This window comes from Trichosurus vulpecula, chromosome 1 (assembly GCF_011100635.1).
Source record: "Trichosurus vulpecula isolate mTriVul1 chromosome 1, mTriVul1.pri, whole genome shotgun sequence".
Taxonomy (NCBI): domain Eukaryota; kingdom Metazoa; phylum Chordata; class Mammalia; order Diprotodontia; family Phalangeridae; genus Trichosurus; species Trichosurus vulpecula.
The window spans coordinates 170,919,843-170,934,837 of NC_050573.1; the positions used below are offsets into that span (position 1 = coordinate 170,919,843).

General features: G+C 38.5%; 1 protein-coding gene across 1 annotated transcript in view; it reads left to right on the forward strand.

Moving 5' to 3' along the window:
- FARS2 (phenylalanyl-tRNA synthetase 2, mitochondrial) overlaps positions 1-14,995 on the forward strand; it is a 681,824-nt gene that overhangs the window by 465,844 nt on the left and 200,985 nt on the right. Inside the window, exon 6 of the mRNA XM_036734460.1 lies at positions 4,905-5,056. Coding sequence (XP_036590355.1) covers positions 4,905-5,056 — 152 coding nt within the window. The remainder of the gene's footprint in view (positions 1-4,904; positions 5,057-14,995) is intronic.

Sequence of the window (14,995 nt, forward strand, 5' to 3'; positions counted from 1 at the left end):
CAATCAAACTACCGAAAAGAATTTTATAGGATTAGAAAAAAATAATAAAAAATTCATCTGGAAGAACAAAGGTCAAGAATATCAAAGAATCAATAAAAAAAATTCTGAAGGAAGGTGGTGGCTTAGCTATACCAGATCTCAAACTGTATTACAAAGCCGTAATCATCAAAACAATGGGTACTGATTTAAAAAATGATCAGTGGAATAGATTAGATGCACAACATGCAGTAGTAAATGAACATAGTAGTCTAGTGTTTGATAAACCCAAAGATCTAAGCTTTTGGGACAAGAACTCACTGTTTGATAAAAACGGCTGGGAAAACTGGAAAACAGTAAGACAGAAACTAGATATAGACCATACGTTTCACATCTTATGCCAAAGTTCAAAGTGGGTACATGATTTAGACATAAAAGATAATGGAATAGTTGACCTATAAATAAGGGAAGAATTTAGGGCTAAACAAGAGATAAAGAGCATGATAAGATATAAAATGGATACTTTTGGTTACATTAAATTAAAAAGGTTTTGCACAAACAAAATCAATACAACCAAAGATTAGAAGGGAATCAGAAATTGGTAGTGGTGGTGGAATTTACAGCAAGTGTCTCTGATAAAGGCCTCATTTCTCAAATATATAGAGAACTGAGTCAAATTTATAAGAATGCGAGTCATTCACCAATTGATAAATGGTCAGAGGAAATGAATATGCAGTTTTCAGACAAAGAAATAAAATTATCTATGATATTATGAAAAAGTTCTCTAAATCACTGCTGATTAGAGAAATGCAAATTAAAATAACTCAGAGGTACCATCTCACACCTATCAGATTGACTAATACGACAGAAAAGGAAAGTGACAAATATTGGAAGGGATGCGGAAAATTGGGACACTAATACACTTTTGCTGGAGTTGTAAATTGATCCAACCATTGTGGAGAGCAATTTGGAATTCTGCCCTCAAAGCTGTAAAACTGTATGCATACCCTTTGACTCATCAATAGCACTAGTCGGTCTGTATCACAAAGAGATTAAAAAAAAAGGAAGAGACCTATAAATACAAAAATACTTATAGCAGCTCTTTTGGTAGTGCCAAAGAATTGGAAACTAAGGGGATACCCATCAACTGGGGAATGGCTGAACAAGTTGTGGTATACGATTGTGATGGAATACTACTGTGCCATAAGAACTGATGAGCAGGATGCTTTCAGGAAAAACCCTGGAAAGATTTATATGAACTGATGCAAAGTGAAGTGAAAACATTGTACACACAGTAAGAGAGCAGTATTGTATCATGTTCAACTGTGAATGATTTAGCTGTTCTCAGCAATATCATGATCTAAGACAGTTCTGAAGGACTCATGATAAAAGAAATGCTGTGTACCTTCAGAATCTAAATGCAAATCAAAGCATGCTTTTTTTAAACTTATTTTTCTTGGTTTTTTTTTTTTGGTGGTGGTGGTGGGGTCTATGTTTTCTTAAACAACATGACTAATATGGAAATATATTTTGCATGACTGCACATATATAGCCTATATCAAATTGCTTGCCTTTTCAATGAAGGGGATGGTAGTGAAGGAAGGAGAGATTTTGGAACTCAAAATTTTAAAAATGAATATTAAAAACTTTGTATGTGTAATTGGGTGAAAAAAATATTTGAAAGGGAAAAGTATTGAATTGTTTTTATTTTGCAATATTTTTTCATAGATATATGAACATGCTTTTAGAACTGGAAGCCCTGTTTCCTCCTGTTATTACCGTTTTTCCTTTTGATTTATCTATTTATCTTCACTGTCTTTGAGGTTCCTTCTTCCTGAAATCTTTGTTCCTTTCAGTCTTTTTTTCCTTCTTATTTTCCTTCTCTCTCACTTCATGACTCCCTTCCAGCTGATTACAATTTCCTTGGTAACTAGCTCTCAAAGCACCTCAATCTCCTCCCACATTGGGCAATTCACAGTTCACCATCCTGCATCTCTGTCCCACCTGACTTTTGGGTGATCAAATTTGAACTGTCCTTAGCTGGAAGCTATGGGTTTCCCCCCCTCAAGCTTGGTGGAATGCTATATAGCCCCCAAATACACACATATTGTCTTGTCCTGGCAATCTGTTCCACTTTTTCGGTTTCTAAGTTCTCTGGACCAGCATCAGCAGTTCAGAGCCTGTTTTCTCCTGCACTGGCAGTTCAGAGCTTTGCAGCTCTGGTGCTGCTGGGTTGCTGCCTCTGTCAGACTTTTGTCCTTGCAGGACTCTGGCAAGCTGGCTGTTGAGGCCCAAGCAGACTTCTGCAGTGTACAACCAGAGTCTCCATGGCACTGGAAAGAGGGAAGGGAAAGCTACAGTAGAGGAGTGAGTTTTGATGTAACAGTGAGTTTTAATGTAAGCCTGTGTCATGTCCTTGGATCTGCTAGACCTTGGTGCCACTAATATTGGATTTTGGGGAGGAGTCCTGAGTGAGCTCAGGATTCCTGGATTTGGGTTTTGTTTTGTTTTGTTTTACTTTGTTTTGGATTCTGGGTGTTCTAGACCAAAGAGACAAATGACATAGAGACATAATTTCTGACTTGAAGAAGTTGGAGAGGTCATGAGGATCTGAGAACATGTCTAGTCCACCAGTTTGTTGCTTACATGACTTATAACCAGAAATGATGCTAGAGTTTTTTGTTTATTTGTTTTTTAAGGAAAATTGGGAGGTTGAGAAAAGGACATTGAGACTTGGGTTTTTGATACTCTGAAAATCCATCTTGTCACAACTGTTAATTTGCACAAATTACTTCATCTCTTTGGATCTATTTCCTAATCCAAAAGATGAGGAATCTGGTCTATATTTAAATTCATTAATTAAGCATTTACTATGTATAAGACATTGTTGGGGGCAGAAGGTGGTACAAAGATTGGTTCAGATTACCTTCCGGATGTTTATTGTCTGATGGTAGATATGCCATACACACACATAGGGCAAAGAGTGGATAGAACCTCTAAGCAGAGGAGCATGTGTAGCACAATGAGCATGTAGTATGGTTAGATGTGGGCAGGAGGAATAATTTTTTTTTAAAGAAAACTTTATTTTGTAACATTTTAAAAAATTTTCCTCACTAAGCACTTAAGTTTTCTCATATGTTAGAAAAATGTGTGTCTTGGGAACTAGCACTCTCCCTGAATCCATTATCCTCCCAGAGCAATTTGATTTGTCATGTGACTGCTGACACAGAAGTATGCCATGCCCCAGTGAGCAAGTCCCTATTCCTCTATTCATCCCTGTTCTTTTGCCCATGCTCTACTGCTGCTAGTTCCATTAACTATGTCTTGAATTAGGTAGAGTAGATTTTTACACACACACACACACACAGACACACACACAAACATACACATATATGTATATATGTATTCTTTCCAGACAAATTTCCTCTCTTGAATAGTAATGTCTATAAAAAACTAGTTTACTTAAGCTTTCATGCTGCTCATGGGACATCTGGGTCTTATCCCCTAGTAGGTGGACACTAGGAAAAACACCCTAATGAGAATGTTTCATTCTCCCTTCTACCTCAATGTAATCATTAAATTCTCTTCATTTTATTTCTTTCTTACAGCTGTGGTAATTATTTAGCACTGTAACTCAGCTTCTTGTAGAGGAAATGGAGCCCATCTTCCTTAGCAGGGATATTTTATCATTCACACCTACATGATACCTTTATTGTGTTCAAGTTTGAAATTGGGGTTCCAATCCAATGGATTGGTCTGACAACTTTATTCATATTTCAAGTTGAGTAATCATTTTTGTTTCACTATCTGATTCTCTAGAGAATGTGCTAATTTAAAAGTTGTGCTGTTTTCCTTATCAGGTATTCATTGATGGCTTATACTATAGTTACCCAGGCAGCATAAATCAATTCGTTGTATATATTTGTCCTCCTAACAAGTTTACAGCTTTATCTGGTATTCACTTAGGATTTCTCAGTTGTGCCATAAAATATTTCAGAGCAGAGATATGATTTTTGATTGAGATAATATCCTATATATACACCAAAACCTTTATGCACAGGTTGCAGTATGTGTGGAAGCCATTTATACAAGGCCAATAATTGGTTTTTTTTTAATTTTTAAATTTAAACTTAACACCAAATAACACAGTATTTCCACATACACAATAGAGCATAAAATTGTGAACCTGTTACACTTTTTTTCCTTTAAGCATAAAACAAATTCAACATGTAACTTTCAAAGTTGTCTTGCTCACCCATGTTCCTTTCTGAAGGCCAGTAAGTTCTCTAATATTTAAACACATGCCTGATGAAATCATGAGAGACTGAATATGGAGAAAACTTATATAAAGAAGTCAGAGGAAAGAGATGCCAGTATTCATTTTTATGGTGCTTTTTCTTAAAGGCATAATTTGAGAAGTAATCTCATTTTAAAAAAATCTTTCCAATCAACCCAGCATTTTATTTTAATAAATAATTATAAGTAACAAATAACGAAAGCATTACTAATTGAAATATCCATTTTGTAAAGACAACTACTTATTTCTAAATTAAGAAGGTTTCCGAAAAGTATCATAGGCAGTTAATGAATCTCTTCTTAATTAAATTGAACCTTTTTCCTTCTCTAACATTGAAATGAGAAAATTTGCAATATGATAAATTCAAATTGCTTTAATACTAAATTGACCATTAGAGAAGCTATAAATCTAATATATGGTTATATTATGCAATTATGATAAGAATCTTTTGTATTCATAATGAAATTATCTAAATTTTGAGATTAATTTATCCTTTAAGTTTTTTTATTCTAAAATACAAAAAGTAAATTAAGGATTTATTAACTTTTCCCAATAAGCCAACTGAAACTTGCCATGAAAATTTAGAGTATTTCCCTTCCACACTGAAAATTCATCTAATTTTTTTTTTTAGCCTCTTAGCAAGTATCCAGCTTTGGTGAATGACATCTCCTTCTGGCTACCCTCTCAGAATTACTCTGAGAATGATTTCTATGACTTAGTCCGAAGCATTGGAGGGGACCTGGTAGAGAAGGTTGATCTCATAGACAAGTTTGAGCATCCAAAGTAAGTAAAGCTTTTTAATACATTTCTTCACCGCATCTAGGTGACGGTGATTTTCTGAGAATAAACATCGATTTACCTACATAGAGTTTAAAATAAAAAACCTGCTTAATGTGAATTCTCAGGGAATGATAATGTTACAGTTCACTGAATTTGTTATTAAACCTGAAAATTCATCAGAAGTTCCCTTTAGTGCCCTACCCCTCCTTGTTAAAATCTTTCCAAAAGACTTGAGTATCTTTTCCTCTCTTTGTACATTGAATAAATGATGCTATATCTTTCTTTGATTAAGTATGAAGAGTATTCCAAAAGTCATGGTAAAGTGTTAAGCCACTAAGACTTTTGGGACACCTTCTACTTCAAAGCCTTAATTCTGATCATGAATTCTTATCATGAAATAGCTCAGGTATAGTACTAGAAGATGTAGCAGATTGGGTGGTACCCCAGATACTGTTGTTTCAGAATTAGATCTCTGATTTTGTTTGGTTTCTGTTCTGCTCCATATTAAAAACATAGAGATTGGGAGAAGTTTATGGCTAATGTAAAATTTAATTCTTATTTTTTTTATAGTACTTAGGGACTGGGCCTGTGTTTTCTCTCCCAAACTAGGACACTCCCTCTATAAATGCAGGTTGGTACTATCTCTGCAATTTTAAAGTTTTAAAGAGTTGCCTAGAGCACTGTGAGGTTAAATGACTTGACCACAATCATATTACTAGAATGTATCAGAGGAAGGACATAAACCCAAATCTTCTTGGCTTCAGAGTCAGCTCTCTATCTGCTTTGTCATGCTTCCTCTGTATAACCTTTGAGTGCTTTGAGAACATTCAACTATCTCAGCTAACATTGACACCTTCAGATTTTGTGAAGTCTTATGTGCATGGGCCTTGTATTGATAGGGGTACAAGCCTTGTCTTGACCATGATAGGGGATTAACTCCCTTCTACTGGGGCACAGGAGTCATACCCAAAAGCCCTGGTCAGGATCTCATGCATCTAAGGAGCACAAGAGAAGGAGAATTCCCTAACACTGAAGCATGGGGTTCAAGCCTGCAGCCTTCCTCTCTTCTTTGAAGGCAGTAAGTCCTACCCATGAAGCTAATCTCAGGAATCTAAAAGGGAAGAATCCTCTGCCATTGAAGCATGAGGTTCTCTGTCCTAGCCCTTGCTTTCTTTGAAGAAGACAGAGGGTTGGCAGTAAGGCCTGCCTGTCCATCTGTGGAGGTGCAGCTACCAGTAAACTCAGTTTGAGCTTTGGTCAGTGACCCAGGCTCAGATTATTACCCTGCTAGCAGGTTAGATTCTGACAAGAAGGGACGACTCTAATACTTATTACATGAGGCTTTATTAAGGTCACATTGACACTTACCACTGCCAGTTGGTGGTAGATGCAAACAAGATCTAGGCACCAGTGCTGCAAGTAGAGAAACCTATAGTAAGCAGTAGGGAAGAGGAGAAAGGAAGAATATGAGGGAGACAGGATATGCTACTCAGGGAATTAGGTAATATCAGTGGGAAGAAAGAGCTGATTCCCAAGCATCAACTGAGAGTGTAAGACAACCATACTGTCAAGGGACTGAGAATGATCACTCTTCTAAGTATTTGATGGGGTTTTTATAGTGTTCCTCAAGGACATCCCCCAGATTTGGGGAAGGAGGGGAGGACTGAGGAGAGGTGGCTATCTCCAAGTGCAAGGTAATCAAAGGCCTGCCCACTCTTTTGGGCTTGCTGTCTCAGGCAGTGGGGCCTATCTCTTAGGTTCAAAATAAGCAAAAGCCCACCTAATGTTCTGATCACCATCTTGACAATGATGGCTTATGCCAAAAAACAGAGTAGGAGATGGACTGATGGCTATATACCAAGAAACAGGTTAGGAGGTGGTCACTTATCGGGATACACAGTCAGGGAAAGCCAGGGTGTGGGTATGAGAAGAGGATTCAGGAAACCACCTAATAAGTTTCCCCAGTGAAGTAAAACTGCTTCATAAGTCAGAGTTACAAGATGGACCCCAGATCATGGAATAGAGTCTAAGAAACATCAAAGGATTATGTAGTAGTGCATATTTTCACTGCATATCTATAGTCCATACTGGATGAATGAACAAAAAAACTATGTATTTGAGGATTTCAGGCTTGTGGTTTTAAATGTCTGTTTGGTACCCTGTCACACCATCCTAGATTCCACTGCCTACCATTCTTTGGTATCATCTCCAACCTCTCATTCACTGTTCCTACTCTGTACAGATGCACCTCGCCAAGGGTGTGCCAAGGTGTGGCAGTTCAAACCAACTCATGAGAGCCCACTGTCAAATTTTCACTGTGAGAATTTATACCTCAGAAATCAGCAAACCCTATAAAATCAGAATTTATTATATTATTGATTATTTAGATTTAGGAAAGTGATAGAGAAAATGTTAATAGTGCATATTATATGAGCTTAAAAATGTGTTATGTATACTTTTTTTGAGAAGTAGTTAATCTGTACATCATTTCCTCCATCTTCTTTGTTTTAGTGGGAGAAACTACATATAGATAAATCAGTACATAAATGCAGAGTAGGGGAAAGGTAGCTTTAGAAATAAAGGCACTAGCAGCTGGGGTGGAAGGAATGGGAAAGGCCCTATATAAGTTCACCATGTTACAGCTGCATAAATTTTATGCTATAAATGATGTTTCCAAGGGTGTTAGCCTTAATTGCAATTTTTTCCCCATCTTAGTACTCCTTTGCCCTTTTAATTATACAATATTTTTAAGCCTCCCTTACTATGCTTTGAAGGTCTTGGATTTTTGGCAATCCCTCTCTTTTATATACACATGAAATAAGGTAAAAGTTTCCCTTGTAGCTGGTGTAGAATGAAGACTAGATGAGTTCTTACATCCCTTTAAGTTCTAAAATTCTGTGAACTCTCCTATCAGGGAGTTAGTTCAACCCTTCCCATTGGTCCTGTTCCCTTCTCCCTCTCCTGAGAAAAGATCCATCAGATTCTGAGGTTATCACCAAGTCTTACTCCTGCACTCTTTCTGCATCACTGCTTTCCCAATGTCTCTGTGATCCATAGGTGTGTTGGTGAGGTACGGTCTTCCTTCCTTTAACGCATGTCTGAAAGGTTGTTTCTGCCATGGAATCTTCCTTAACCACTAGCTGATCACCATTAATCAAGTCAGCATCTCTGATTCTATGTTTCTTCCTCTCACATGCAGATGGAGTTGGAATAGATGATCACTAGGAATCATTCCAACCTGAACATTCACTGCTCTCTAATCTCTAGATAAATATCGATCCATATATAAAATATATATATATCTGTCTGTCTATCTATCTATCTTTCTGCAAATTTGAATGGGAGTCCATTATATATCTTTGTAAGAAAAAAGTTACTTCCTTTGGTGGGTTTAAGGACCTAGGAGGGAAGATTGCAATCCCTGGTGATGCTTGTGGGAAGACTTTGCAGAGAGTCTTTGGAGCTTTCAGGATATCTCTAAAGTTAGAAATGATGCAGAAGCTTTTAGAGGAAAGGTAACTCAGAATAACTAGAAAAAAGAAAGTCCAATTCAAAGATATTTTGTGAATAGAATCCAGGGAAGCCACTGAATCAGAATTCAAGCAGCTATGAGGAAAGCTATTTCAACTTGGGACCAAGACAGAAAGCTCTTACTTCCTCTGGGACCAAGAGAATGGAGACAAATTACTTTGGCCTCAGGCTGGAAGTGGAGGTGGATGTGAATGAATTCAACAGAAAAGTTGAAAATGCCTGTAGAAGTTAGCTTTTGCATGAACTTATACCAAGCTGAATTGAATAAAAGGTACCCTGTACCTGAATTTAATTAATCTGTATATAGTTTTTACCCTTCCCCCAACTCTCCATTTTTGTACTTTATATAGTTAAACATGCTGTGTTAGAGAAATATAGTTGAAGAAGGGTTAGCTCAGGTCATATACCTAATCATGCTATTTTTACAGGCAAATTCCCAAAGTCCCTGAATGATGGTAACTGAAGGTTAGCAAACCAGTGTTGGAACAACCCATGCTGCCTTCCTCGGGGGATGCTCAGGAGGGTCAGCTCATCATGAGAGCTACAAATAATAATAATAATGGAATTTAATAGTTTGTAAGACCTACATTATCCATACATTAAATAGTTTTATCCTTATGGTAACCCTTTGAATCAGTCAATCATTCAGGCACTGTTACTGTCATTTTGTAGGTAAGGAAACTGAGGATCACAAAGTTTAAACAACTTACCTCAGGTTAAACAATTAAGCTGAGCCAAGACTTGAACACAGAAATCCGAAGTATAAGTCCAGAGCTCTTCCCAACACATCGTACTGTCTCTCTGCTGCCGTGCCATCCTTGTCCACTGAACCGAAAGCTTCCTTTTGAGTCCTCAGCTATAAAGGATCTCAGAGAGTAACTGTTTCCCCCCATACCTACACAATAATCCCTGCTATGATATTCCTGACCAGTGATCATCCAGCCCCTGTTTGAATTCATTTAAACATCTGCTGAACATCTATTATATCACGCAAGGGACAGGACTGGGCTCTGGTAACATGGGAATAATAATATTTTGCAAATGCTTTGATCCTTGAGCATTTGATCTTTGAAACAGCCCTCTGCGATAGGTGCTACAAGTATTGTTATCCTCATTTTACAAATGAGGGAACTAATAAATGCTTATTGATTAGTCCATTAAAAAAACCCTGATTTTCTTTTACATGAATTATCCTGTAACCATCCTTCCCCATCCTGTTTTCAAGCACATTGATTTTCCCCATAGTGCTAAAGAACTCTGACTACTCTTTTGCTAAAAATTGGACAGATATCATAGGACAGTGAAAAGAGCACTGGATTTGGAGTCAAAGGATCTTACTTCAAATCCTGGCTTTGTGTGTGACTTTGAACAAATCATGTGACCCTCTTAGTCTCAGTTACCATCTTTGTAAACTAAATGTGGTAGACTAGATGGCCTCTAAGATTTCTTCCATCTCTACATCTATGATTACTTCATCCTATCACATCTGTGATTGTGATCTGTATGATGCTCAGGCTGATTTCTCCCATGGTTGGAATGCTCTCCCTAATATGATTACAACAAAAACAATAATAATGAGGATGAGGATGATAGCAGCTAGCATGTATCTAGTATTTTACATCTATTGCCTCATTTGAGACAACCTTGTGAGAGGTGTTATTTTACTCCCCATTTTACAGATGGGGAAACAAGCCCATTGAGGCAGAATTCAAACTCTGATTTTTCTGACTTCAAGTCCAATACTCTATTCCACATAACTGCTTCAATTTCCTCCACACCTTTGTTTCTTACTTTCCCTAATTTACTTCAAGATTTAGCTCAAATCCTACTTTCTTCAGGAAGCCTTTCCTGGTCCCCCAACTACTCGTGTCTTCCTTTCCAAGATTACCTTACACTGAATTTGTATATATTTTGTATGTACCTACATATTTGCAATCTGTCTTCCCCATTTAAAAGTAAGTTCCCTCAAGATAGGGGCTGTTTTTATTTTTCTTCATGTCTTATAGCACAGTGCTTGGCATACAATAAGTACTTAATAAATGTTTGTTGACTGATTTCCTGCCTGCCTTGCTCTGGATATATGTGGCATAGATGTTAGCCCTCTGAAAGAATCCAGTAGTTGGATTAGTGAGGTGTGTCACATTTGAGATAGTGTTAGTTGCAAGGTCTAACTTAGGCTGTATACTGAATATCACAGTACTATATGAAAGTGGAAATTTTCTTTTTGACCCCAAATCATGATCATTGTCCATCCTGAAGGAGGATGGATGCCTACTGAGAAGAGAGAGGCAGTTTGTTCCAGTCTCAGAAATCTGTTCTCAAGTGTCTGGGTGTCCACTGAAATGATCAGTCATTCAATAGGTGGAGTGACAACTACAGTTCAAAAGTTAATACATTTTTCAATTTATGCCTTTTGTCATCACTTTGAAAAGTATGGGAATATTTTGTTCACCATCTGTCCCTGAGGCCATGCGGTTTTAGAGAAATGTGACATAACAAGACAGATGAGGGAAGTGGCCAAGTCCGATTACTTACTCTGGAATACTAAATTATGATTTGGTCCTCTGTTTCTGTGTTCTTGTTTTCTTTTCTAGTGAGCAAGGGGTAATATGGTGTAGTGGAAGGAACAGTGGACTGAAGTCAGGAGGCCTCAGTCCAGAGATCCTCATCTGTAAATTGAGTGTTTTGGCTTAATGATTTCTAAGGTCTCTAAATCTGGGGAGGTCATAGCATGGGGGATTGAGAAAGATTGCCAAATGGCAGGGATTAGATCCTCACTCAAGTGCCACTTCAACCAAGAGGCCAGCCACCAGGTGATAACATTTTGGTCTCAGCAACTTACTGCTGAACTGTCCACCAGGGTGTGGAAGCACTTTGGCAAGTACAGGCATGAATATTCCTCATCAGTGATGTTAGGGATCACTTATGGTTGGATGACAAGAAGAAATAACTCACTCTGAAACCCATAGCCCAAATGAAAAGCAGTACAACCAATTTAACAACATCAAGGTCTATGAAAAATTTTTAAATTTTATTTAATTAATGTATAGTACTAACTTTTAATATATTATAATAATAATAACAACTCATTCTATAGTCCCTAAAGTGTTTGCCAAGGCCTTTCCTCACAAATTTATGAAGTTGGTAGTACAGGTATCATTCTTATATTACTAATGAGGAAATTGAGGCTCAGAGTGGTCTTGAGCTGAGACTTGAAACTAAATGTCTTGCTCCCAAGACTAGCATGCCTTTTCTCCAGAACTACAGCATAAAACTACATGTTGTTCATCCTTCATACTCGGAAGAAGACCAATGACGTCATGATGTTGGGGGTCAAGGTACAGTGTATTCAGCTGTGGCTGATCTATACAATATGAGCTCAACTCAGAAGACTCCACCACAGGTCAGGCACAGATCTTCCATTTGAACATTTGGGATGGAAATATCTCTAGATTTGTGCATCTCACGTTTCCTTTGTGCTACTGTGATTCCGCTTTGCTTATAAGTCAAGGAAGTCCATAGTCTAGTTGAAGAGACAGAAAGGACATAAACATATACAAGAGAATAATTCAAGAAATATCACATATGTTAAATGAGTTGTATAGACATTAAGTACTGTGAGTTCAAAGGAGGAATCAGTATTCTGGGCTGGGATGGTATGATAGCCTGAGAGTAGCTAGACTATGATAGGGTAGCCACAAATCTGACGCAGCAAACTAAAGCTAATGAGGAACTCTCCACTGGGAGACAAGTCCTAGATAGGCCTCCAGGTAATTGATGGTCTGATTGAGAAGGACCTGCCAAAGTGCTGATAAGAGGTATGGAATCCTCCCACTAATGCTCGCCACCTTTTTGACTTTAGGCAAGTCACTTAATATACCTTACTTCAGTTTTCTGCTAAAATGGAGGTTTGGAGGGTGGGGAGTTGGACTGGATGATCTTTGTTACTTCGTCTCAGCTCTGGATCCCTGAGTACCCTACCTAGATTGGAGGGCAGTTTCTCAGGCCTGATGCAGCTCCATGTGGTCTCCATCTGGAGTCAACAAGCACGAGGGGAGATTGTGCCCACTATTTATCTTTGCATACCACTTCAAGGTTATCTGTATTTTAGTAAAGCAAGGACATGCTTGCATACCTTTATTCTAATTGCTTCATTGCCAGATCCGATCCTCTTCTAAAACAAACGATTTAAGAGAACTTCACGGAGGAGGAAAGACACAAAGTTCTGTGCTTTTAACAACTTGGTATAATCCAGAGGTGGGGAACCTGGGCCTCAAGGCCACATGTGGCCCTCTAGGTCCTCAAGTGCTGCCCTTTGACTGAATCCAAACATAAATCCCTTAATAAAAGGATTTGTTCTGTAAAACTTGGACTCAGTCAAAAGGCCAAGTGATTTGTTCCTTAGTTAGCATAAGAGGTTACTCTGACCTAATCCCTATGCATCTTCCCTCTTCCCATCTAATTTTTGTCTTTATAACTTAATTGTGTACCTGTTAAACCTGTTTGGGTTTTGGATTTGTTTTTTGGGTTGGTTTTTTTTTTTTTAAGTATTTTAAATATATCATTGTCCTATCTCTGCCATTAGATTATAAATGACTTTAGGGAAGTAACCCTATGTGATAGCCTTTTCCTCTCATTGCAGCTGGTGTTAAAGTTGAGAATCCCTGGGCAATGCCTGGGGAACACAGACAGCTTGCCATTCATTCAGTGTTGTGATAGTGACATCTGTTTCCTGAATATGTTTGTGATAAAGCAAGAAGTGCTTACCAAGTGAGTGAAGTAATCAGACATGAATGAATAGAAAAGAAACAGTAGGGAATATAAAGATTGTACTTGTTGTGGTCTAGGGGTGCTGGGAACTCCAAAATTCAAAGGCAAAAAATGTGGGTCCTGCCTTGCCTTGCCTTGAAAGAATTTGACTCAAGCCTTCTTTCAGTCAGAGACCAGATTTATGAAAACACCAGTTGAGGTGGGCTAAATCTTAAGAATCTGCACTATTGGCCAGATTTTAAGAATCTGAGCAATTTGGTAGAGACTGATCTTTTTTTTTATAGTGTGGACTGTAGTTTGGGGTGCCTGGAAGGGAACAGAGAAGAAGTCTAGATGGGATTAAGGAGTGGTGGTCTAGGATAGGGCCAGGTACAGACAATGAGAGCCATGAAAGGGTGGTTGAAAGGATTATTAACTGGGAGGGGCCAGGTGCCCCAGGTGAACCCCAGGGACCTGGGCAATGTGGAGAAGTCCAGGGTCTTTTGGGAGTCCATCATTAGTGCCCTGTCACACTGAATGCATATGTACTGAGTTAGGATGTTAACAGATTGGGGCAGCTGCCCCTTGTAGCTTATCACTTTGTGGGTAGACCATTCATTCCTCACTCACAGTCCTTTTGTACCTTCTTTTCCCCATTCAAGCTTGGGTGGTAAGTAGGACAAAGGGGACTTTATTGGAGATCCTTGGGAGCTATGTTGGGATGGTGGAGAGTGAACTTCAGGGTCAGGATATGGCAGGTGTCTCTGACCTGTGCCACTGACTCAGAGGGCTTATGTATCCAGAACGCAGTGATAATCTCAGCAGCCCAGTGCCATGGTTTTGGGGGCTGTGATGATGAAACCCTGATTCTGATGTAGTCCTGACTCTTAATTATCCCCACATGGAACAAGACAATGTTCATGGAGAAGCCAGTGCACCCAGAGTCTGGAAATGAAGTACATAAGTTTTGGTCCATGCAAAATGTTGATGAGTTGATGGTTTGTAAACTTACCTTGTTTTAATATGTGTAAAGCACTTAGCCAGCAATAAAGTGATATGTTTTAACTGTTATTACTATGATGGTGTTGAGTTTTGGGGTGCTCAGGACCCCAAAATGTTGACGTGCCAGGTCCTGCCTCATGAATTCAACTCAAGCCTTCTTTCAGCCAAAGAAAAAAGCAAAGTTTATTAAAGATTTGCCATATTGGGTAGAGTCTTAAGAAATCTCACCATTTGTGATACTTGTCTGACAAGCTAGATTGAATCTGAGCACCTTCATGGAGGTGAGATGGATCTTATATACAGAAAGACTATGGGAGGGATCTAGGGGTGGTCTTGGGGTGATGGGAGGAGGGGTTTAGGAAGGGTCTTGAGGAGGAGTCTAAAGAGGATCTTGATGGGACTGAAATAACTAGAGATCAAACTCCAGGAATGGGATTAAGGGTGGGAAATAGCTAACGGCTACCTGGAGATGACAGACAATGGAGGGCTAGGCTAGTTTAAAGGTAACAGATTTGTACATAGATATTTTGATAGGTTCAAGGGTGGGAAGTAGCCAGACAGTGGAGGGCTAGGCTAGGTTAAGAGTAACAAGAGATTTGGGCCTAGGCATAATGAAAGGCTTATGGCCTCAGGCAAACGCCTCATCAAGTGTGAAGATTC